Genomic DNA, 26,148 nt, shown 5'->3' with positions numbered 1-26,148 from the left:
CTAAAGCCCCAAAAAGTCAATATATTTCCTTATCTGTCACCTAGATGGGCGGCTGCTGTTTGTTACACCAATGGACCCCTTGTTTCTGATACTTTACTACCTCATAAAGGCAGACAAAGAGGTAAGCCTGCTTTATTTTTTCTTCTGGAATTCTCAGGAGAAAACATTATTTCTGACTTCAGTTCTGCAGAAGTTATGTTAATTTTACAAAGAGTGGCTTCCATAATAGTGGAAATTTAATTTGCTTTTAAAGCAGTATAATCTTAATACCTAGAAGTACTTTTGCTTCCATCAAGTTTTTTGGTTGGTGAATTATGCTACAGGAGTCAGCTTTCAATCTCAACAAGCACTAATCACCTTTTTTTTAGAGAAGAGAATCTCTTTTGTCTTTTTGTGAGAGCCTGTCCCAGAACTATTGAATTTAAAATGCTGACATGTCATCAGATCAAAACAAACCTAGTGCCCTTTCTGAGGCATCAGTAAAATGGTTATTTTGGGAAAGAAGAGGGGAAAAAAAGAAATATTTGGATGCTATGGAGGAGGAAGGAGGAACATTTTTGTGGCAGTTTGAACTTGAAAGGAAACAACAACATTTGTAGAGACGCCATATCATAGAACAGCAATGGGATGATTGAGTATCCAAATGTTGGATAATTAACAAAATGGGTTCATTGATTTATAGTTGGTGTAAACCTCACTTAAATTTATGAAATGTATCGAAAGTTGTAGGCAAATATTCTGATATTTTTTAATAAGGAGCCTGTGAACAAAGGGGCACAAAATAAAATTGAAATGCTGATTTTTGTTGGGTTTTTTTGCTTGTTTGTTTTGTTTTGTGGAGACAATGCACTTTATGCATCCTAAGACTTTTTTGCTCTAAAGAATTTCTACAAGGTTGTTTGCTATTTTCTGCTTTAGATTGCAAGTGGACAGTGCAGGAGAAAAAATTATTTATGGTGAAGATATAAAGTCTGCCTATACTTTTGTAATAGTAACTTACTGTTCTGTCATTATTTTTAATTATTTAAGGTATAGGGTGTGCAGATATATTCTGCATTTCAGTGGTCAGGTTGGTCATCAGAAAAGGCCATCCCACAAGTAGTTCAGTTTGTTCCCTGGGTGCTGCACTCTGAATTCATCATTCCTTTGAAAGCTTTATACCAAACTTAAATTAAGGAAGTAGTAAATCTCTCTTTATGTGGGGCGGTGTTGAGGTAGCCTGAGTAAAGGACAGCTACTGCTGCTGTTTCTGTCCATGGGAAGAGTCCTGTGCTGCCATTCACTTTTTCAGTACATTGTTTTCTAGGTTTTCTGGTTTTTCTAGGCCAGGTGTGATGCCAGATAAATGCATAGAGCTGTTGTGGGTCCTAAAAAAGGGCAAATGCTTTGCTGCAGCACCTTGCCTAAGTTAGTGTATTCTGCAGTCTTGTGGCAAGGTTAGCCTGAATGCAGCGCAGTCACTTCCAGCTTGAATAATGGATATCACTGGATATCATAGAATCATCCTTTGCACTGTCCTTTGATTTTGATAGCGTGATGCAGGATTGCTTTGTGTGTCTCTGAGCAGAGCCATCTCCTATACAGCACCTTTCTTGGCTTAGGCTCTGTGCCCATGCATGAGGTAAATGCAGCTGTCATGCTTTGGGACACAGGCAGGTCAGTTATCTGTAAGAAAGAGCTTATTGCAGTTCTATTTTTTTGTGCAGTTTTATTTTAAATTCCTTTTGCCACGGTTATTGTGCCTTTTCCCTTTTAAGGAGAAGAAACCCTCTAAATATTTTCTTGGTTCTGCTTTTTTTTTTTTTGTTTCTTTGGGACTTTTTTCTTGTTTTTATTGTGATTTAACAATAGGTGGTTACTTTTATTAAGCCTCTGAGTGTCTAGCAAGAGAATTAATTAATAATGAAAATAGTATACCCCAAGTGGGTTTTTTCATGCTGACCAGTATAATGAGTTCAGCCTTGGCTGCGGAGACCACGCACTCTCTAAGCATGAGAAGTTCACAGAGTCTTTGTACTGATGCATTAAAGGATCTTTCCAAAGGGAAGGTTGCCAGTTGTGCCAAACCATGCTGAATGATTATGCATTGTTTGGCAATGGCAAAATTTGTTTGATGGTTCTGTCATGTGTGGGGCTATTAAAGTTGTGCCAAAATCACTTTATATCCCTACTCTGGCCAAACTGGAATTGACTTTGCAGAGGTGAAAGGTTAATACTGTGTTCCAGAAGCTGCCCTGCTCCTTTGAGATGTATCTTTGTGGAAGAAAAAGCAAAATTTGAATGGAAGTTATGACACTGGGTTTAATCCAACAGGTTTTGGTCTAAAACACTATTGGCACACACTGACTACTGTGTCTTATGTCATCTTCCAAAAAATCCTGCTGTACTTCACATTAGTTTCTCCCTGTGTTGTTTTAAATTTGGCCTTTTAAGTGCAGTGTTTGAAGAGTTCAGCATTTTGCAGGTATTTACTGGTCTGAAATAAATATTTATAACTTGCTTTGTAATCAGTTTCTGAATGTGTCATGTGTTACCATTCAAAATACGATCTTCTTTAAATCCTTTATTTTAAAGCTATGGCCATTGCATGCATATATATTTATATACATATGTGTAGTGTGTATATATGTGTCTTAACATTTAAGTAATGCTTTTGTAATCCCTTTGATGTATTTTCAGCAGCAAGGAAAGTTCCAGCCACTTGATCAAGTTGTGCTAGACTCAGAATACCCTAGCTGCCCACTGCTGCTGAAGTGTGCAGATGTTAAACAGTACATACAGCACGTAACAGAAGAAAAAGGTGAAAAAATGGGGCAGGAGGGGAGGGAGGACAAATAAAAAAAGACTCAATTTGTTAGTGTCAACTCATTACAAGATAGATTTAAATATTGTTTTTTGCTTTACCAAACAACCGAAGTGCTGGACACAGCTGTACTTTGAAAACAGAAGCTTAGGCTTAGAGCTTGTCATTACAGTCTTGTGAATAGAAATATGTGGATCTCAGATTATCTGCTGCAAGTCTGAAAATCTCATGGAGTTTTGTTGCTAGGTGTCATACAAGTGATAAACCAATCACAGCTGGCTGTTGATGTTATTGTATATGTTGTGAAGTCCTTTGACTTGGATCAGAATCTTAAATCTCTCTCAATTCTCTGTTTAGTGTAGGATGGTCTGGCATGGAAAAGGTCCATTTTACTTTTTTTAATCCTTTGTCACAAACAATTAAAAAATAAGTCAATAAAAGCTGGAGAAGAATGAATATATTGCTGAGAAAGGAGAACACAAATTTTCTGGCTTTGCATAATTTAGTGTTGTGGGTTTAAGTTTAAAGGCATAATAGTTTTAAAATACAAAAAAATTATTGAGATGCATGAGTATATGAGTGAGAAAACTCAAATGGAAAAAGTTAGCAAGCTATCAATTCTGTACATAGTTTCCTCAGCGTTTGCTCAGAATTCCCTTTGGTGTGGGAGCTTTCATTTTATTTAAGGACAATATATGCTTTCTAGGGAAGGGACAGGAGCATATCATAATTTTTGTAGGTTTGCAGATACGCAAAATGTGCAAGACCTCGGTTTTTATATTCAGTCCTTTGAATAGCATTCTACTTAAGCTTGCTAACTCCCTGATAGGGAATGGAGATTTCCCTACATGCACACGGAGACCTACAGGAGAACATACAGGAATCTTTTGCACCACCAAATGCAAAAGTCCTAAGCTGTCTGATTCTTATGCACCAGAGCTGCTCCAAGGAGTTGAGATTTAAGTTAAAAGATAGATTGAAAGCTACAAACATTAAGAATTTGCTTTCATGAAGCAAGCTGACCCTTACCATTGATACACACATATATATATATATATATATATATATATATATATAAGAAGAAATATTTTGATCATCTACAGATAAATGGGACGTGGCTAAGAAAAGGTGATGAAAAAATAGTGTCTGCTAAGTAAAAGACCAGACCTCCTTCTAACTGTATAGAACATTAAGGTGTTTGTGAGGGCTGGAAGCTGTAAGTTAATTTAATGAACAAGTTTAAGTATTTTGGGCTTTTTATGGTGCATGTGCAGTAGGGTAGGGAAGTTGCACTTGAACTCCAGGGCAGGACATGTTTCTGTTGAAAATGCTCACTTTCACAAGGGAGCAGAAAATCTAGGTAGCAAGGCTGTTGTCACATTCTGTTTGGGACTGGAGTAGTTGGAATTATGAGCTTCCATAAATACATAACTGTGGAGTAATATTACTATTCCTCCTGCATTTCCAAAAGAGCCTACAGAAACATTTAGTTACATTTTGTATAATTTTGGACCAAACAATCTTTTTCTTTGGGTGAGTTCTGACTTTTGAGAAGGCTTCTCTAGGACAGGTGCATCTGAAAAGCAAAACCCTTTTTGCCTTCTCATGAAGTGACAAGTATTTCCATTAAAAAGTATTTTTAAGTTTTCAGGCAATTGCTTGCCCTACAACTTGTGTAAGATGGGATATGTAGCCAGGGTGAGAGAAGAGCATAGGAACTTAGGACAAGGTCTGGATGATTTTTTTTGAAGGGCCACTTCCTCCAAACAGTAGCACAGCCTTTGGGCAGTATTTATGTTCCCAAAACAAAACTTTCTTAAAAATTGTTTGCTATAGACAAGGTCTTTGTCTTGGTCTAACTTCTGTATCCATTCTGATACTGTATTTGCAGTTATTATCCATCTGGGAGCATCCTCCCATAAAGTGTATTCTGTTAGACAGTAGTGAAGATGCTTCTCTGCTTGTTTTTTTTCCATTTTAAGTAATGCTTTATGTACACCCATAAGTTAGTGTCATTTTGCCAGCAAATTGTATTAGCTGTTAAAGGTGTGTTCAGCTCCTGGGTTTTGTTTTGAAATGTGAAGTCAATAATGCTTTTGTCATAAAAGCTGTACACACACACATCAGCTTTATGTGATGTTCTTGGATTTTCCCAGGCATGTACCTGCATGTACATGCTACTTCTTTTCTTGTTCAGGTTTGGATTGGGTTACAGTGGAGCTTGTTCTTAGAATTTCTTTCTTTTTATAGAACACCAAGAGTACTGTTATGCAACAAACCCCTTGGCACTTCCTTGCCTGTCATGCACACACCACCTTTCTGTTTAATCCACTTCTATGTGTTTCATATTCTCATGTCTTTTATTGCTTGTAAAAAATACCAGCATTATGACTTCAGGTACTCACTCTTTTCTGGCTCTTAAGAGCTGTTGTCCACTTTGTAGCCTTTCTCATTTTAGGAGTAGAGCATTAGGGCAAGAAATACCAGTTGCGTTAAGGCTTCTGCAGCTCTGTTCTGCTTGACAGAACTTAACAACATAATTATTTCACTCTTCATTTAGTCTTAAGACTTTTAACATCTGTCTAAGAAATTCTTACCCCAGAGCACTCACAGTTTACACTTACTGAATTAGCAGAAAATCCACCTTCCCTGGCCTCATTCTTGAAGGGCACTGAAAATTCATTTAGTTGAATTAAATTCTGAATTACCCGCTTTAGTAGTTCTGGAAAGGGTGTGCTACAGCTCACTAAGTCTGGGTGAGGCAGGTTGTTTGCTAATAAATTTTGACGTTGGATTGAATGTACAGTAGAGAGGGTTTAAGAAAGGGTTATGAATTCCAGTTCTAGAGTGTTACTCTTTGTTTCATTTTGCGAGGCAAAAGCTGCACTATGATCTTGTCTGATGTGATTAACATGAAGAGCCAAGAAAACTTACCTGATTAAAAGAACTAAATAATATTGCCAAGCTTGTATTCCCAGGAGGTAGGAAAAAAGGGGCCCTATAAGTTTCAGAGTTATGGAAAACACTGAGAAAATGGATTTTAAAATGTGCTTTAGGCAGTTTGCTCAACAATACATCAGGGAAACTTCCAAGTCTACATAGCGATTACCCGATCACTGAACATATTATTTAATTGTAGAACCACTTATATTCCATCTGTATTTCTCAAACCCAATCTTTCCAGATGTCTCAGACCAGTTTTATAGGCACCAGACACATTAGGGAACAAAAGGCTTTCCAATATATACTCATATTATCAAACGTAGTCACTAACTCTCACCAATATCAAATGTGCATCACATGTTAAATCCACGTTCCAATATTGAATCCTTTTGTCAGCAGTTTGTGACTTTCATAACTCACTTTAATTCTTCAGAGGTCTCAAATATTGTCAGTTTCTAGGGTTTAATAGTCAAAACTGTCAAGCACACAAAATATTTTCAAACAAAGTGATCTCTGAAGGGTTCAGTGCAATTATTTCTCACATGTTTTAATGAAAATGGCTTCACAGTTCCACATTTCCTTTCCCTGAGTCACTCTGAATCATGCTGTTGTGGGGGAGTCTGCCTGGGAATCCAGACTAGAATTACTTTTCAGCATGGGTTGGGGGATGGTGCCCAGAGGATGTCCCTTCCTCGAACTTTCATAGATAAGAGAGGAATCCATGAATTGTACTCACTGTGCTTGAACCCAAACCACGTTAGCCCTTTGAGAAGCAGGTTCAGGTATCCAAAGTTTCTCCATTTTCTGCTCCTTTTCTTTCAGAGCCATTTAGAAGCTTCTAAGTCCGAAAGCCTGCAGCCAGCAATGTCACAGCTAATTGTTTTACCTGCAGCTCATCATTAAACAAAGTGTACATTAGTGTATTTTTTTCACTTTTGCTCTGAAGAATTTTTGTATTTTGCTATTATACAACTATTGAGAGAGATTTAAACTTTTATCTTGCAAGCAGCTTTCCTTGACCTCTCCATAGCCCCTGCCATGCATGCAGAAAGAGCACATAATAGTTCACTGTTTGTGTGCAATTTGGAAGAGCCAAGATAAACCCCAAAGAAGAAAATGCTGAAGGAATCATAAATAATATGTTGTTGTTTGCCAGGGGAGAAGGAAAATCCATGAAATGAGTGTTGGACTATGACACTGTATCAGTAAATGACGTGAAACAGATGTAGGTATTTATGGGAATGGTATACAAGAGATCAAAACTTATTGAAATACCTGTTAAAGAAAAGGACTGAAACAGCAGGCTCCAAAATCTCCTGTGAAAGCTTATTAGGCATCTGATTCCATTTCCCAAATGTAGCTTTCTGTGAGTTAACACTGAATTTTTATACTGAATTTCCCTGAGCCTTTGTAATTTTCTCTTTTGCCTGGATGTTTAGAACTGATGTATCTCCAGATCACATGTGAATGGCAAGTGCTCATGATGCCCTCGTTATCACAGGGGAAGCACTCTCCAGAATTCTTATATCATCAAGTTAATTTGTGTTGCTCCATAAATCATGAGTGAATCATGTACTTCCTCCCACAAGGAGTGAGTTTCACTATTTTGGATTCTGTGTTTTCTTTTAAAATTTTATTGAATTATGTAAAAGGGGGATAGAAGTAAAAATCCTATTTTAGTCACTCTGACATGAGAGAGGAGAACTGATAGGGAAAGGGTTTATAGAAGAGGTGGATGGTTTAGCTTCAGTAACCAACTCTGTCCTGGTCCCTTACTAGGTGCTGAAATCCAGTACATAAAGATTTAAGATAATCTGTTGTTTAAAAAAAAATTAATTGTGGAACCAACATTTTATGTTATGAGATACGTAGTTAAAATCACCAGTCTGGTGACACAGGGCAGTGAAGGTGAAGTGAAACTACAAGAACTTGAGAAGAATCTTGGTGAATAAGAGAACTCAAGATTGCACATAAATAAGTAAAATCTGTGCTTTGCTGGATAAGGTCCTAATTAAAGAACTGTCAGATTGTCCAGACTTGTTCATATCAGCTCAGTCTGTTTATTTTTTTTTTTGCTTGCAATATTTTTTAAACTTTTTGCCCTGATATCAAACATGTGCAAGATGCAAATTAACTTTTATATTCTATCTATAAGTTAAAAGATTTTAAAGGTATTGAAAATGCAATCCAAACCAGGCATGACATTTTTCCCCTTGCTTGTTTTTTCTCAGAGATTGGCAGTCAGAAATTCCACAAATACAGCCAGGAGAAGACACTGAAGTGGTTAAAGAAAAAGGTATTGTGTTTCACTTTTGCTTTAAAAATTGCTATATGTTTAAAATGGAAATGCTTTTTAGTTTGTCTACATTTGCATTGGAGCTATGTGCTGTGCCTCAGTTCAAGGTATGTGTTCTGTCCAAGAAGGACAGACATCACAGTAAAGTTGCTCCACTTGGGAATGTGATCAGGTGTTAGAGATATTAACAAGCTTGTTGCATTTCTCTTTTTGATGGGACTGGTCATGAAAGGGGCTTATATGGGGTGTGAGTAGGAAGAAGAAGCTGTCAGCTTATTGCTGTGGGCTTTGCATAAGGTGAGGGGCTTGCTTTTGCTTTGTCCCTTTCATAGATGGGCTAGAGGAGAGTTTTAATTGTTAAAGTTTCTAAATTCTGCTGTGCTTTGAAGCTAGACAGAACTGCCTTGGTTTTGTGCTGCAAATGTGTTTCCTGAAGTTTTGGCAGAGTTCACTCAGAATGGTCCTGGTTTGGTTGCTATTATCCTGATCCAGTCATGCTGTTCAACAGCCTGTAGAGTTTGCCAGAAATAAACTAGTGTTAAAGCTAAGCTTGATGGGGTCTTTGTTTCGGTGTAAAGAAAGTGAATTTCATTTGATTCATGCACATGTGCCCTTAACATGATGCCGCTCTATAGAAAAAGAGGTTGTGCATCACATGATGAGGAGGCCTTGTCATTTAAATTAATCAATACAAGCACAAAATCTGGTCCACTTTCTGCAGTGATGAGGTGTGGGAATGAATACCTATTTTGCAGTGATTACCTGAATATTTACGTGTGAACAGGTACCTGTTTGTGTTGTTGAAAATACCTTCGTCTGACAGTTCTCTCTCTGTTGGATCTGGCACATCAGTGCCCTGTAGAGTCTTTAATCTTTGATTTCCACCAGGACTGCCTTTGCCATCCTGCTGAGCTCAGGAGTGTTCTCTGAGCAGGTGTATTTCTCACCTGTATAATCATGGCTGTTGAGTCTGAGTAGCTCAGCTCATCTTAGGGTGCTGCAAAAGTGGTGCTGTGTTGCCAAGGCAACATGTTCAAAGACATGCTAGTTTCTTTGGGTTTTTTGAGCTCATCTGCTAGTCATTACAAACGTATATTAAATTTCACCACAGTCCATAACTTGAGTGTTTTATATGCTTGAAACAAAATTACAAGAGCTTTGTCACTGCATTAACATGTGCATAACAATATTGATACAGGCATTTCATTCTTTGGTTTTCTGTAGGTTAATCAAACAGTGAAAGCACTTAAAAGCAACAATATATCAGTAGGTGAAAGGGTGCTTGCAAGTACATTTATCAACAGTAAACAGATCACTGATGCTCAGGAAGGTAAGAAAACTAAACATCATAATGAATTCCATTTTTGTGAAGTCACATATGTAGAGATAAAACACATGATTAGAAACTAAAATATATTGAAATTGACCTTTGCAGTAAATTTATGCCCTGTACAGAAAATTCCATATAAGTTGCAACTCTGTGCCTTGGCTTTTCCAAGTTCTTTGCTATATTCGTCAGATGACAATGTAATTAACAATTACAATGGTCTCAGCTGGGGTTCTCTTAGCTTCTTCACAGTTCAAGGAGGAAACATTTTTCTCAGTGAAATACTTGCTGAAGTGCTTTGCTGAACTGAGACTGTGTTAAAGAATAGGACACATATTTATAATGTATGTGAGTCCCAACCAGTAAGTGTGTCTGTATTAGAACATGCTGCTTTTCATGAATATTTTTATTAGGATGCATGGAGTATTCGCATTCATAGAATTCTTCAAAATGGTGAAGAGATCTTAGGAAGTCATGGTCACAGAGAAAAGGCTCCTCGTCCAAACATTACTTTATGCAACAAATGTACAAGTTGGATGACTTTTGTGGGTGCACTGGCATTTTTCCATCCTCAACCCACTACAAATGCACAAATGTGTAATTATTAAGGGCAAAATTTTGATAATATGTGTATTAAATTATAACAGTCCTGTTACCAAAAAGTCTCATGGGATCCTGTTTGCTTCTATTCACTATTTTGCTGGGGAGGGCAATGTCCTGAATGTTACTGACACCAAATTCTGTAGAAAAACCTGAAAATGGACTCGGAATAAAATCTGCAAATGTTAATGAAAATTAAGAACAGTTTAGAGCAAGATGAACCAAGGCAAATTGTTTCTTATTACAAAGACAGTCAGAAGTCTTCATGCTATTGAAAATTAAGAAGAAACAAAGCAGCTTGCTCACAAAGTGAAAAATTGCTTACCAAGTCCTGATATCAAAAGAAACAACATAAAGGAGATTTACAAGGCAAATAGACAATTTTATAGAACAGAGATTGTAATATATGGTTTTTAAAAAGAGACAAAATTGCAAAAGTTGTGACTTTAACTTCACAGTAGCTTTTCACCTTTTTCCCAACCCCTACTCTTTTAAAGAAAGGGGAAAGTGTCCTGGCAACAACCATCTTGACTATGGTTAAATACTTTTTCTCTGAAATTTATAATTAATTATTTCATCTGCAGTGGGTTTTTTTCCACCCTGCTCTTTATTTGTAGTGACATGATTATAGAAGTATTTTTAAAAACCTTGGGTTTTCATATTTTAGAGAACAGCATTTAAATTGGGAATACTGAGGTCTAGAGTAAGTGAGTTTTGGAGGTAGTCCCACTGTATGTAGCAAGGTGTATGACAGGAAGTCAAATGGGCATTTCTCAACACTTATTTCTAGTAAGACTCATTTTCTTGTCTGATTTTCACTGCTGTGACAGTGCAATTTATTTCTGTACAGAATTGTTTTCATTGGGGTATTATGAAATTTCAGCACCTTAAAAATAGATGGGTATATGTAGTTAGCTTCTACAGATGTTGTAGGGCAAAAATAGGGGAGGATATAATGAGAGCGAATAGGGAAGTAGGGGAGGTTTGTCATATGGGACTTGACTATTTCATTCAGAAGACAAAGAAGGGGAATGTGCAATATTCCTAATGTTTGATGAAAGATTAATTACAAAGATAGGCTGGTGTAAGAACACAGACTCCATAGGAGGCAAATAGTGGTATTTTTAAATTAGTAAAGGAAGATAGTGAAGATTACTTCAAGTCAGAAATGCGAAGGGAATGTGTTTTGTATTTAGTATGAAATAATAGCAGTTGATTTGGACTCACCATTCAGTGTCATAATGCAAAGAGCGAAATGATTGGAATATTTTTCTTAAGCAGTAAATTGGACATATTAAGTGCTGAGGTGAAATTGTCTTGGGTTGGAATTATTTTGTATTCTCTCCTGATCCCAAAGTAGGCTTAGAGAGTGAAAAAACTTTGATGAATCTAGGCAGTGAAGGAAGGAGAAGTGCTGATAGATGATAGTAGGAATTTATTATCAGTTCAACTGAAATGCGTATGCTGCTGTCAGTTTGTTAATGCTTTCTCCTTCAATGCCAGTTTGCATTGGGCTTTTCAAGTTAAAAAAAGAGAAAATGGGGAAAAAAAAAAAATTTATCTCTGGCACTAAAGTAATAGCTCTTTGCCGCCTTAAGGTTGGTATGCCATGTGCTTCTGAACTCTCTAAGTGTGGAGGCAAATGACCAGATAAACTGGCCTGTTGGAGTTGGAATTCAGAAGGGAGATTTTAGCTTAATATCTGCCTGGCAAATGCTTCCTGTGCATGGGTGCAGTTACTCCCTAGCAGCCTCAACAACAGCAAGTTTAAAAAATCCAGCCCATGATCAGTAAATGCTTGTGAAGAACGTGACCGGAAAAGATCTGGTTTAGGACTTTGTGTTATAAAAGGGTCACTTTTTTTCCTCAGTCTCTCAGAAGAACATTTATAGCAGGAGTGCCCTGTACTGAAAACAGCTTCTAGTAGTTCATATTTCCACAGATAATTATCCTGTCTTGCCAGTGATGTTTAGATAGGCCTTGGCATTTTGTATAAAGTACTGAAAATTAAGTACAAGACTTTGAAATAGACTCATTGTCTCATCTAATTGTTTTCAGTTGAAGCCAGAAAATGTTCTTTAGTACTGAAGCCCTTGCCAAATAATTGTAAGATCCAGATGGTTTAAAATTAATGATTGCATGTTCTGTTGACTCAGCTTTTTACTTTTGCAGGTTTTTAAAATTTAATTTCTTCGGAAAAATACACGATATCTAGTACTCTCAGAAAGTGAACAGCTTTTGTAAAGTACATGCAGCAGATATTAATAACATGTGCTGACAAAGTGAGTGTAGTAAGTCTTTACTTTTTAAATAAACCTACGAGTGTCATATAACATAAACTACTCAAGGCAGAGAAGCATCACAGTGTATCCATTAGAAGTCTGTTGTGAGTGATTCAACCTTGTGCCTCATGGTAGCACATGCAACATGGCTAAAGCAATGTGACTTTGTAACATGAATGTTCTTTTTCTCCTCCTCCCCACTCCCTGACCTCTTCCTGAAGACTATGTACGGTATGCCCATGGGTTAATATCAGAGTATATTCCTGAAGATCTGAGTAAGGAGTTGTTAAAATACTTGGGGTAAGTATTGTTCCAGCTGGCTTATAGCTTTACATGGCATGGATTAATGTCCATTTGGTCATTTCTGTTGAATACTGAGATTTGTTCATCAAGGCAGTGCAGTGAATGACACAATGAGATTATATTTGCCACACTTGAAACGTGATTTTTCAAATGTGGACTGTAGGTTATTTTTTGGCTTTCCTATGGTGTTAAGGACTGTGAGCTGGGGGAGATGTAATGTTAAAGTCGGATATGTCTGTTACCACTGTTGCCTGATGAAACCCTGAGTAATGTATCCTGTTTGAAAGCAAGTGGGAGGAAAATCCAAAAGAACAGTTTGTCCAGAATTGTCAAGCACAGACAGCAGAGCCAGAAATTGAGTCTTCATCCCCCCTCCTCTTTCCTTTTCCCTACTCACTCAATGCTGCTTGGGTTTGACTTATTTATCTCACCTGTGTTAGTTTGTATTTAAATCTGGAAGGTGAGCCAAATCCTCATCCTGGTGTTCCCTGCCAGCAGCAGACTTGGCTTGGATCATCACTGGGACTCTGCACCTACTCATCAGTTCAGTTTTGCTCAAAGGCTTCTGTTATGGTGGCCTTTGGAAAAGTGTGCAATTTGCAGCCTGAAACCCCATAGTTTCATAAGTCAGAAATACAGTCCATGAGCTGCTTTTTTTTGCAAGTGCTTGCCATGTGTGAGTAGCTGATAACCAAAGCAACATTCATAAAGAAGGATTTCCAAACTTTAGATTGTGCAATTCATCTCTCTTAATTTTTAATTTAAAATCTTTTGTTCTGCAGGCTCCCAGAACTTAGAAGCCCAGCACCAGAGCCACCAGTGAAGGTAGGAGAACATTAAGATATTGATAGATGTGTTGTAAGTTAATTTTTCTGAGTTATTATTAAAACTGGACCAGACCAAGCACTGGGTACAATACATTAAGTAAGGTGGCCTTGTGAAAAGCCAGTCTGAAACAAGCTCAAGAAATTTACCAGGTAACTCATATTTTTAATAAGGAATATTTTGGTTGGTTTTCCTGCTTAAAAAGGGGAGGGAAAAAGACATATTTTATGGTTTCGGTCAGCAGTCTTTTTCATACGTGTTTTGCTTATTTAGTTTTATTGAGGTTGATGGGACAATATGACCTCATAGGTTTTCTTTCATATATAATTTATGAGGACCCTGAAAGGGACCTCCTGGGTCATGGATTCCCAGACAACCATGTTGAATAATCTCTCATACACTGACCATTCTTCACTGTAATTAGGATTTTTTATTTCCATTACTTCTCTTGGAAGAGTGTTCTGTAACCTCATTCCTCTGATGCTCAGAAACCTTTCTGTAAATTCCACCTTGAATTTATTCATGGCCAATTTATTCCCCTGCCCTTTTGTGCTAACTTTATCATTGTTTTTTGAAATTGAAATGGCTCCTTTCCCTCCCTAACATTAGTTCTTTCAATGTATAAAGGGAAAACATATATGCTTTGTGTTTTCATTTTGAGAAGCCAGTTTGGTTGTGTGAGATGGGTTCTCCATTCCCTCATTGTGGAAACATTTCTTTACACCTATTCCAAGATGAATTCAATTGTTTCAAAGCAGGTGACCAGAAAAATGTGTAATTATTTCTGATAAAACCTTTACTCATACAATATGATGGCATTCTTCCCTTCTTGTCTTAACTAGAAATACTTGGTCCCATTACAGACTAGAATCCCATTTCCCTCTGTTGGTGTGTGATCAGATAACTCTCTGTTGTGCTGTGAATAGTTAAGACACACAGTTGATTTGTTTTTTTCCACTGCAGTTTCTACTTGATCAGTTCTCAGATTTACAAGAAATTCAAGCAGTTAGTTTCTGTGTACATGACCTTTTTCTTCTTCTGTACATTTAATCTGGTTTTAATGTTTCCAGTCTTGAAGGTTCCCTGACTTTTTTACACAGTGTTAAAAGCTCTTTAGGTGTTCATAATGCTACTCAGTGGTGTACATTTGGCAAACGATAGCATTGTATTATTATCTTTAATTAGTAATTAACTAGTAATCTCCATCTGATCCAATGGCATCCCTTTCTGCATTATTTGCCTTTGTTTCCCTTTTCCCCAGTTTCTCACCTACCTTAAACTTCTTATGCAGTATTTGTTTTCTGTAATTTCAGCTGCTTAAGTGGCACCACGTTAAGTCCTCTGGCAATCCCTCACATTCTGTCGCCAGAAAATGTGTTATATTTGAGAAAATAAAGGCAACTTAGTAGGCATTACCTTGTTTTGATTTTAGGCTGAGACATACTGAGAGCATTGGAGTTGTTCATCCTGGAGAAGAGAAGGCTCCAGGGAGATCTTAGAGCACCTTCCAGTACCTTAAGGGGGCTACAGGAGAGCTGGCAAGAAACTTTTTACAAGGGCATGTGGTGACAGGACAAGGGGCAATGACCTTAAGCTGAGAGAGAGTGTACGTTTAAATTAGATGTGAAGGTGGTGAGGCAGTGGAACAGGCTGCCCAGACATGTGAACTCCCATCCCTGGCAGTGTTCAAGGCCAGGCTGGATGGGGCTCTGTGCCACCTGGTCTAGAGGAAGGTGTTCGTGCCCATGGCAGGAGGGTTGGAATTAGATGATCTTAGGTCCCTTCAAACCCAAACCACTCTATGATTCTGTGTTTCATTTACTCTTCAATTATTCTTCCTTCTTTCACTTTTTTCCCCCACTCTCTTCTCCTGAGTCCTACTATCACTTTTTCTCCCTTCTTATATTAAAGATGGGTCTGTGGCTATTCTGCACTATGGTCCCTTCCTGACAGAATATACACCAGGTTCTGGCTCTCATCTTGTAGCTTCTGATGCGGTCTTCCAACCAGATCAGCATACTGAGTTTTACTTCTGTCTTGAATAGAGTGATTTCTATTCTCTCTTCTGTCCCTGTGTTTAACCTCTTCATTTTTATTGAAAATGATTTACTGAGGCAAAAGAGTTCTTCCATTTTGGGTCCACACATAGGTTAACTTTAATATCTATCCAATCCCTACAGTACAGCAGCTTCACTTTCTCTTTTTTAATTCCCTTTTTGCCTCTGTGGCTAAACAACCTTGTACTGTTTGTTTTAATTTCCTTTTCAAGGTCTAACTCAGCTTGACTTTTTGGCAGTTCTCACTTAGTCCCAGGATTACCTGACCCCTAAACAAATCTTTTTTTTTTTTTTTTTTAAATATTTCCTTTCCCCCAGTCTTTTTTTCCCCCATTCATTAGAGACTTCTGCTTACACCTAGTGTCAGTTGGATTTTTTGGAGGATGAATGGGGGGTGGTGGAATGTGTGTGCATCTGTGTGAGCAAGGAGCCACATTTATAGTGTTTAGTCTGAAAAGCTTCTTCCTCCAAGATTTTCACCTTATTTGAAGTCGAAGATCCAAAATCACTTCTTCAGTCTTTTTCTTTTACCTTCCAAATGTCTTCCTCACACATCAAGTCCCTTTGCTTTGCCTCAGACAAGTAAGGCATATGGTTTGCAAAGTTTGCCCCATAGAACCAATAACCCCATTTTGGATAATCCTTTCCATTTACTTTAAACTGGGCAGCCCATGTCTGCTGAAACGAGATTACCTATCAGGCTGGCCTTTCCTGCAATGTCCCTGCTACTTACTGAAACAAAGTCTAAAAAAACCCTCAGTTCTGGCTCCTTCAGTGACTCTTCTGTTTAGCAGCATGTCAGCTAGCACATAGAGGAATAATTGAGCCCTACTGTTATTAATAGCATTTGTTCTCCAATGGATATCCAAAGAGATCTGTTATTTCCATGTGGCTGGACAGTTGTTCTGGCTGCACAGTTACTTGGCCCTTTGATTCAGTTAAGAATTATCTTTATGTGTTGTAAGAAATATTAAGCACACATCAGGAGCCAATTGATAGTCATTAGCTATATAAGCAAGTTAAAACAACTGTATTAAACTGCATGTGATGTACATTCCATATTGTGTACGAATACCTCTTATACCGTTGGGATAGTTCTGAGAATCTATTTTTAAAAACAGTTTTATTTCAGCAGTTTGGTTGCAGAGGAAATGAGGCTTAGAACTGTTCAGTTGTTGGGTAGTGAGACCTTGCTGAGGATTTGATTAATTTCCAGAGCACTGACCAGGGTGTGTATGATGTTTCTGTGTTTAAGTCCTTGCAACTTCAGAGATTAAAACACTCCTTTATTTCACAATCTCAGAGGAGCAAGGTAGGCTTATACATGGAAACTTCATCTCCTTCAGATTGTTTCTAATCACTTGTGTTGACATTTCTCTTCATGAGGACAAGGTGTATTATCAGACATAATATATGATTATTCCAAAATAACGTTCTAACATGCATTTCCTGTTTTGGAAAAATAATTGCATGTTTATAGATTACATTAAACTCTGAAGGGAGGAAAGATGTAGAAACTTCAGTGATCAGCCGAAAAGCAATGACAAATTCTCTTTCTTGAAAAAGAACAAGCTGGGTGCAGCCTGGTCTTTGTGATTTAATAATTAAATCAAAATTGCATGTTCTTTGTATTAATTGTAAGCTGTTGATCCTGTGTTGTAATCATCACAGTGTCCAGTTTGTCAGCACAGGGAGTCTGGCTATTGGCAGATGATGAGAGACATTTGCAAAGAATATGTAGGCTTTGCTACAACTAAACAGCAAATGTTTTGCTGAAATGCAAACATTTTTGTTATAAGTTTTAAAAACTTGTTTATCAGGTTCCAAAAAGAGGAGAAAAGTAATTCTTCATTAGATTGTCATTTGAAAATGTAATCACAGCGCAGTAAACAGCCTCCTAAAGAGGCTGATCCAGATTCCATTGAAATCAGAAGAAAAGGCTTCAGTTGGATCTGGTTCTAAGAGCTGAGAAATCTAGGCTGCAGACCTGACTTCTGTGCCAAACAGAGAGAGGGAGGGGAAGAGAGAGAAAGAGATATCAGAAGCACCATAAACAAAATGAATAAAACAGGATCTTAAAATGTATGGTACCATCCAAGTTGCTTGCAAAATCACTCTCTTTGGCACAAAAGCTGGGAAGGCCATGGTCTAGATTTCACAGGATATTAAGGAGAGGGTAGTAATATCAGATATATAATAATAATAAAAATACAGTGTTGTAAAATACTACATACTTTTTTTTCCCTTTTGGAAACATACCAGAATGTTTTCACCTTTAAACTAAACACATGCTCACAGTTTATGGAAAGAAATATTCATTTTTACTGCCTGATCATGTGGAGTGCTTAGAATCGTTCACGTGCATTATTTCTGAAGTTAGAAGTCACACAGCACATGCAGTCAAACTTCCATAATATACTGTTGGATTCAAGTGATAAATGAGCTATGGCAGTGTTTCACTCTTGCCAGCCTGTAGAAGCTAATTAATTCTAAAGGTTGTGAACAGACAACAGACTAAATGATGATCCACATGTGCTGGCAGATAGCTGCAACACTGGAGGTGCTGCACAGGTCTATGAGATCATAAGCACCACAGTTCCTTGACTGTCAGGCACTGACTTCCAACAGCTGCTCCAGAAAGCTCTCTAAATAGACTGACACCAAAGTCATGATCATGGCTGATTTCTAGCAGTCATTCGTCAGAAGACTAGGAAGAAAATGCTTCCCCTGACACTGAATGCTCTCTTCTGAATGCTGTCAGGATGGTTTATATTCACATGTAGAGAAGACGATTGCAGACAGAAATCTTCCACTCTTGCTGCAGATTCTTCAGTTGATTGCCAGTCCTGTTTTGGTGCTATGGTTACGTTTTAAAGCCAAAGCTTTGAACTTCCCTGTGTGTACATCATAAAAGTGGTTGACAGAGCAACTTCCTCACTCTAACATTTCAGAAAAGGAAATTGTCAGATGTCCCTGTGGAACCACAAGAAGACTATACTAAATTTAACAGCGACAATCTGAAAACCAAGAAGGTAAGCAAGCCTTGCATTCATACATGTTTTGTTGAAATGTAGATGAATAGCAAATACTAGCACAGAGTGCATAACTTTCTCCTTCAAAACACATCACAAATACAAAACAAATACAAAATTGTCTGACATCTGTAATTATATCTCTTTGAACTTTCCTTTCAGGTTTAATGTGACAGTTTTAATTTCGTATTCCGAACTGTTTTGTACTACTGCTGCCAGGCTGTATTTCACCAGTTAACATTCCAGTGAGCCTCACAGACTCAGACACATGTGTTAAGGTGTTTGGCTAATGTTTGCAAAGCTCTTTGAGATCTTTAGATGAGAAATCCTGTGGCTTAGTGATAGCAACTGGTAAATTTCAGTTACTCAAAAGAGAAATGAAGATGGCAGCATTTACTTAAATTCCAAGGGATGCTAGGACAGGCTTTATTTTTACCTAGAAATATTGCTTGTGCTCTTACTTATGTCAACTTAATGAAGTTAAGTCAACACAGAACTTACTGATTGCCAGCTCCAACGCATGTTTGGAGGCCAATCCAAATCTGAGTCCAGCGGTGCCTGCCACTGTACTGTTCCTAGGAGAGCAACAGAGATGTGAAAAGAAATAGATCCTGTCTGTGTCTGCCAAAGCTGTGAGGCTTGTACTGGCTTATTTCTCTGAACATTGAAAGAAAATGAATCTTCCTCCAATCCGTGGGGATCTGAGAAGGCCCGCTGTGCTGGTCTTGTGACCTTCAGTCTAATGCTGACTACTCGTTATCCCTTTGCAAAGAGAAGCAGCTGGTGATAGATGCATTCCTTCCTCCCTCCAAAACCCCAGATTTTTTTTTTTACTCATTGCACATTCTAGTTTGGAAGTAGGAGGATTGCCCCCTAAGTGAAGGTGATAAATAGTTTAAATATGCGTGCTTCCCCCCTCCCCACATTATATGCTTTTGAACTTAGCATAATGATAGAAATAAACTGAGGAGAGATAATTCATTTTAACATTAAATAAGATTTACTTCTGAAGTAATAACGCACATTGATGAGAGAATCTGGGAAAGAAAAGATAGCCCTTGGACTCTGTACAGTATACTACTCTTTTTTAAAATACTTTGGCAGTGGTTTTATTTGTAGAGTAACACAGACAATCATACAGTGGTTGCCTATCTCCATCGTATCCATAACCATCTAGCTGATCCCAAGTACTGTAATTGGGAATTCCTGCAGACTGAGGAGTATCATAAGGAAAGGTCAATGCAAAGTTTTCTTAATAGGGAAAGCAGCTAGAGATTTAAAACATAACGCTTTAAAATACAAGAAAGGAAAGAGGTCGGCTCTATAAAATGTGGTTCATAAAATGTGTTTTAGGCATAGAAGTCTGGGAAGTTGTCCCAGTGGCCTCAAAAGTGCTTTGTAAATGTTAGTTACCTTCTTCATTCCTAGTTCTTAATCCCTTTTCCCTTTATTTCACTGTGCATAGTCTTTGATAGTAAATCAGTGTGAATTATTCATCATCCGTAATGCAGGCCTGTAATTCAGCCTGCTGACAGCATAATCATGAGATTGAGTCGGAGGGTACAGAATGCATCTGTTCTATTGCATGCATTATTCCTATTAATGTACACTCAGGGATTATCCCAAAGTAAACGTTTGATTTGGGATACCTCATCCTGCAGAAACGAGAGATGTTTCACCTCCTTCTCCTTGTAGTTGGTTTTCTGTCTTTGTTTGAGGTTAAGTAATTCAAGACAAGTATTCTTCAGTTTGAACAATCTCAAATTTGTTTTTTAATATTTTTCTCCTACTATTCAAAGCCTGCATCACATTATCTTTACGGCCGTATACTAAAAAAGCAATTCAACTTATTGTTTGACTTCTGTATTTAGGAGTTTGTAGCATCTGTTTCCCCCCTATGGAGTTGCTGTTTAACTGTTTCTGTTTATCATTTCACTCACAGGCAAACACCAAGATGTCTGCAGCACAGAAGGCTCTGGCCAAAGTTGATAAGAGTGGAATGAAATCCATTTCTGCTTTCTTCAGCTCCAAACCTAAAACATCAAAATGAAGACCTACTCTTTAAAGAATTTCATACAATGGTTATTTTTTATGTTAAGCTAAAGAAGTCTCCTGGAGTTTTTTGTTAGTATAGTGTATGCAGGGCATGTCTGGGTACGAGTGTGATGGAGAGGTCTGTCAGCTGGCCAGGCACAGAGCTGCTGGTCCTTAGTGAGGCAAGGCAGTACCATGATATCTGATTTTCCAGCCTGGATTGGGAAGATGGCTCAGCTGCATTAAAATGGTGCTGTGAGCTAGAAGCAAGGCTTAGCAGGGTACTATACTGTGCTGCTGCTCCTTCTAGAGCAAGCCCAGTAAAGCCCACCATGGAGTCTTCTCCATTACACTTCATTCTAGGTCAAAACTTGCCCACCTTTGATGATTTTTTTTCTTAAATTCTTAAGGAGCGTTATTTTTTTAAAACTTTCTGAAGTTTTTTACCCAGTGTTGCATCAGAGTAGGATGGCATCATTACATTTTTATTTTGACCCAAATGTAAGCGTTGATGTAAGCGTTGTCACTGGTATTTTATCGAGGCAAGGATACTCTCTGTATTGGGATTTGGGGCGTATCCAATATGCTGGAAACAAATGGCAATGAATGTCAGTGTACGTGTAATGCAATAAAGTGCTTTGTGTAACAAACTTGTGCTTGCTGTATTTGCTGTATGCTTCAAAAGCTAGGTTGGGTTTCAGCACATTTTTTAAGTGCTTTTGGTATTTTCCTGTATATAAATTTTAATCCTTAAAGAGTTCTGGCATCTCTTTGGCTTTACGTGATAAATCTCTTAGCGCATAGCAATATAGGGGTATTTTTATGTTTAGTTCCAAGGTCAAGAGGTCCTTACAAAAATAATCAGGGAAAAATTGATTTAAAGGCAAGAATGGGTGGGGGTTTTTTTAAGAAGCCTGTTTGGCATTGGATTCAAAAGCTTAAGTATGAGTGTCTTAGATAAGGTTTAGTTTTACAAAGTTTTGTTCAAGGTAGGACTGTTACTTAAAATGCACTATCCACTCTTTTCTGTGTTCTTTCATCATTACAGACTATTCCTGTATATTTAGAGGGATAGCTGATGATGTGGCTTCCCTCAGTCTCAGAATTGAAAAAGAGATGGAGTCACTGGGATCATTTGTACCGATCTAGCCAATTCTGCACAATAATCAATGTCATCCATCAGTTGTTGCACTGAGTCATTACTGTAGATCAACTACGATGTTTGTTTTTGAATGACATTCTTAAAACACATCAGTCTTTGCTACTTCAGCTCAGTAAAGAATCTGCTTGTATCCCTTGATCATGCAAGTTTTAGAGAAATTAGGCATTTCCCCTTTTTGAGTAACTATGCCATTTTTTCACTTCAAACTTACTTGCTGTCATTTACAACCCTTAGATTACGATGGTGTCTCTTAGGTTAAAAAGCTCTGTAGTACTCTATTCCAGCCAGAAATGAAAGAGAAGTCTTGCCATGTGTTCTGTGCAGTTTTGTAGTTCTTGTTGGGTTTTGTGTGCCTTTCAAACGGATGTTTTTTACAAAGTGAGTTTGCAAATGCACAGAGGGTCAGCATGGCTGGAATTCCAGATAGAGGAAAATACTTGGAAATCTACAGAATTATTATCTCTGATAATAAATAGCATTTGATGACCCCAGAACAAGCAATTGTGGTTGTGAACTGGAAGGGTTAAATTCCAGAAAACATTCAACCTCCCAGATTCATGTGAGTAGAATCATGGGATGCCAAAGTGATGGCAATTTTGAAAAACACTCATCAAAAATGCAGGATGATGCTATGGGAAAAAAAAGGAAAGAAAAAGAGCAGGCACATTCTGTTAGGTTAATGGAGAAGTTCTGTGCAGTAAGCAACTAGTTAGGGAGTGTTTTGATAGAAAAAAGGAGTTTTGTATCTATTAATGAAAAGCCAGTTCTAGAAAATGCTGAGAAAGCAGACAAGCATGGGATGGGTGCTTGTTGGAAAACCAGGAATGGGAGAGGATTATGTTTGAAACGGGAACTATGGGGCAGAACAGATACATGGTAGAAGCTCTTCTGGGTATTTAAATATGCTAGTTTTAGGAATTTGGATTTTAACAGTTCAAAAATTTTGTGGAATAAACTTTCCAAGCACGCCTTTTCATTGACTGAGCTGTTCAAGAACCTTCTATGAAAAAGTCCCAGTTTCTCTGGTCGGAATTTGGGACAGAGAGAGAACAAATCTGATACAGATGAGAGGCCTTTGTGCTGACCTTCTGGTACTTCTTAGGTGTCAGATTTTATTTTTTCTTGCTCTATGCATGCCTTTCCCATCTGCTGCTGTGCTCAAGGACTAAGTCTAGAGTTCTTCTTCTGTGCAGGGATGCATTTTGCTTTAGTGCCACATCTCGACTTCAGCTGTCAGCTATGCTGTAACTTACCATAATAGTAATTTTATTAGTGACTGTACTTTTGGTTAAGCACAAATTTGTGCATGACAAGAAAAATAAGCCATTTCCAAAAACCATTAGAACTTTCACATGAAAACAAAACTTTTCCCTTTAGGAAAGCAAGAAATACGTTTAGTAAGTTTGAAACTTCCTCGACATGTATCTGTAAGAAGTTATGAAGAGCATAAGGTGCCAAGTGCATAAAACAATATTTCCTACCACAATAAGGATTTAAATATAGTTACCCTGCTTGGCCAGCAGTAGCAGTAGATCATTATGAAGTGTTGCTTTGCTATTTCTTCCTTGGTTAGCATAGTATAGAGCAACATGCCAGGGCTATTATAGAAATGTGGTTTTACTTTATGTCTTTTTCTGGGTTAACATGACATCTCTACATGTTCATGTAAATATCTGATGAGCTGTGATGATTTTATAGTTGTTTATCTGGGATTAAACAGCTCTCACATTTTCACTTTTTTGGACTTTGCATAGAAAATGGGTTGACATCAGTGGGCATGGAAAACATGGAAATTCAAGCACTGACTTAGGAATATTTAAGGGTCAAACTGGCACATCATTTTCAGTCTTAAGTAATAAACTTAATTCTATTTGTAGAAGTGATTGGTGATTTGAATATTTTCAGTGGAAGAGGTGGCATAGTTGGCAGAGCTTGCATTCAGATCTGAAATCTGGAAGGCTTTAGTGTGCTTGTTTTCAGGTGTTCAGTTGCATCTGACGTGATGTTTATTAAGGCAAAATTAAATGCATGGATGGTTATTTGAATAAAGTAATGTTTTTGATTAGGGTTTTCTCTTTACTTTGTAGATGCCTGAGCAAAGACGTGCAAAGAAGAAATGAAAGGAGCTTAAGAAGACTCACTTGTATTATCATAACTCTCCATAATCACAAAGCTGCTTTTGATGGCTTCTTTTACGCACTTTCTGAAAAATAAATGTTTGACATCGGACATGCCCCCTTCCAAGAAACAGCAAATCTCAGCAGATTAGCATTGTTAAATATGCGGTGTGTTAAACATACTCTGCTTCAAATTTTATAGCTCACACACGATTGGTCTATCGGGCCCTTCCAGGAAAGCACTTACGAGCATGCCTAATGTTAAGCACATGAGCAGCGATCCTCAAGTCAGCCGTGTTGTTCATGTGGGTAAGTGCTTTGCTGGATCAGTGCCTGCAGCCCTGTTAGGTGCTGAGCATCCTGATCCATATCCAGCAAAGCACTTACGTCCACGCTTATCTTGAAGTGGAAGAGCCAGTCTAATATTTGTGCATTAGTGTTCGCCATAAAATCTCTCTTGGCACAATGACTCATATGCTTAATATTAAGCACCTGCCCAAGTATTTTGCAAGATCAGACCAACTGCATCCTTGAGCAAGTCTTAAATATTTGATCTTCTATGTTTTGTACTCATTTTTTTAATAGAATGTGTGCTTTTAGTAACTGGAATTGCAAGTTTTAGAAGCTGTATAGCAAAATATGTTTGTATAGCATGTTTTATGCAATTTCTTCTTTCTTTCTTATGCAATTTCTTCTTTCCAATGTTCAGTCAAAAAATCAACCAAAACGGGAAAAAACCCAATATCGACTCTTTATAGGACATTTACATTTTTAAAAGTAATTTCACTGAGTTTGATTTACATTGTTTTGTTCAACGCTGACCAGTTTTACAGCTAGCTCAGGTTATGTGGACAGTGTGACTCTTAAGTGCTAGTGCTTCAAGTTGGTTGTATGTTCAGAAGGACAGATGGAGAAGCTGTATTTTTTTATTTTACTTCTTTTATTCTAAGGGACTGAATCCTTACAAACGTATATAAAATAACATGTGCATTTTGTGTTAAGAACTAAACCAAAACCGATGTAATTTTTCAGGTTAAAAAAAATACCTAATTATCCTTTATTTATTAATGTAAGTGGCACTTTCTGTGGAGTGAGCTTCAACCAAAATGTCAGCCTGAGTCTACATAAAACATGCAGAAAGTGGATGCTAATGAGATCCTGAAGTGATTTGTGTCATATGCAGTCTGATGTTCTTGACTTAAATACCTGTATATCAAACTACTGTTAATATATAACTCCTTACTGAAGAACTTTTTAAAGTTAGTAATTGACAGGATTTTGAACAGAATGAATTTTACTTCTGTAAATTCCAACTGTGACAGTTCACAGATGCCTACAGCAAATAACCAAAATGCTTGGTAAAGCTTGAATGTATTTTAAGTGTTCTAGGTAAAATGTAAAGAAATATTTTACATCAACACTAGCAAATTTTGCCTAACTTTGAGTAAAGAAGAGCTCCAATAAGAGTTTATTTTGACCTTGCTGGAAGCTAAATTCCAGGACAGAGGCAATAGCTTATTCAACTTTCTTTTCAGCTGATTGTGCTCATCTCTGTTTCAGAATAGGAAAAACCTGAACTATTCACTATTTAGAAATCATATATGAAAGGAAATGTAATCTGAATGCCTGTTTTAGGAATTTGCACTGAATTATTTTTGCTAGTCTGGTGAAGCAACGTGCACTTTCTCTTTTTAAGGAAAAATAATTTTTAACATCGTTTTTAGGAATACAGCAAGATTATTATATGGGTCCAAAATGAAATTTCTATTTTTCTAGCTTACATTAAAAAATGCTTGATGTATGAATTAAGATTATATATTTCAGTATATGGTTCCATATTTTGTAAGATTTTATTTTTAATATATGTGCAAGAAATAAATAAATGCCTTTGGAATATTTTGCTGATTATTTCTTCACTAGTATCACAGAGGAATGCAAAGAAAAACGCTGTGCAGTCAGGCTGCTGATGCTGTTACCCTGCACAGGGTAGTCAGTAATTCTTGGACTGAGTTGGAGGAAATAATGAGTCCTGATATAAATACAAATCTAAAAGTTCATTTAGACAGATTCAGTGATGCAATTAGGCTAATCCCTGAGGACCTTACTGTACAGGTTTTCTAAAGAGAACCCATCTCTGTCTACATACAGTTGCTGGCCTGCACACTCTGGACATTTTCATTTTCGTGAAGATGGTGGTGGATCTTTGAGTGTTGGTGGGATGAAGAGAGTGGAGGTGAAGAGAATGATGTGATTATTTGTGTGACTTTTTACATACTTTGCATTCTTTGCCATCACATGTGTGATACATCGGTGCTGCATCACAGACTGACACAGAACTGATAAACAATTATTTTCCATGGTATTTAA

General features: G+C 37.5%; 1 protein-coding gene across 4 annotated transcripts in view; it reads left to right on the top strand.

The window, feature by feature from the left end:
• Nucleotides 1-25,675, top strand: part of RNASEH2B (ribonuclease H2 subunit B) — a 41,983-nt gene extending 16,308 nt beyond the window's left edge. Inside the window, exons 4-11 of one of the 4 annotated variants that reach the window (XM_063149266.1) lie at nt 45-121; nt 2,683-2,800; nt 7,978-8,042; nt 9,267-9,372; nt 12,473-12,551; nt 13,337-13,379; nt 18,388-18,468; nt 20,411-21,152. In XM_063149266.1, coding sequence (XP_063005336.1) covers nt 45-121; nt 2,683-2,800; nt 7,978-8,042; nt 9,267-9,372; nt 12,473-12,551; nt 13,337-13,379; nt 18,388-18,468; nt 20,411-20,518 — 677 coding nt within the window. In that variant the 3' untranslated portion in view covers nt 20,519-21,152. Of the gene's footprint in view, nt 1-44; nt 122-2,679; nt 2,801-7,977; nt 8,043-9,266; nt 9,373-12,472; nt 12,552-13,336; nt 13,380-18,260; nt 18,469-20,410; nt 21,153-23,751 lie in introns of those variants that run through there. The other 3 variants (XM_063149265.1, XM_063149268.1, XM_063149267.1) reach the window with 3 other exon arrangements.
• Nucleotides 25,676-26,148: the final 473 nt, after the last annotated feature.

This window comes from Melospiza melodia, chromosome 2 (assembly GCF_035770615.1).
Source record: "Melospiza melodia melodia isolate bMelMel2 chromosome 2, bMelMel2.pri, whole genome shotgun sequence".
NCBI classification, from domain to species: domain Eukaryota; kingdom Metazoa; phylum Chordata; class Aves; order Passeriformes; family Passerellidae; genus Melospiza; species Melospiza melodia.
Note: the sequence above shows the minus strand (reverse complement) of the source record. Positions and strands in the feature narration are given on the sequence as shown.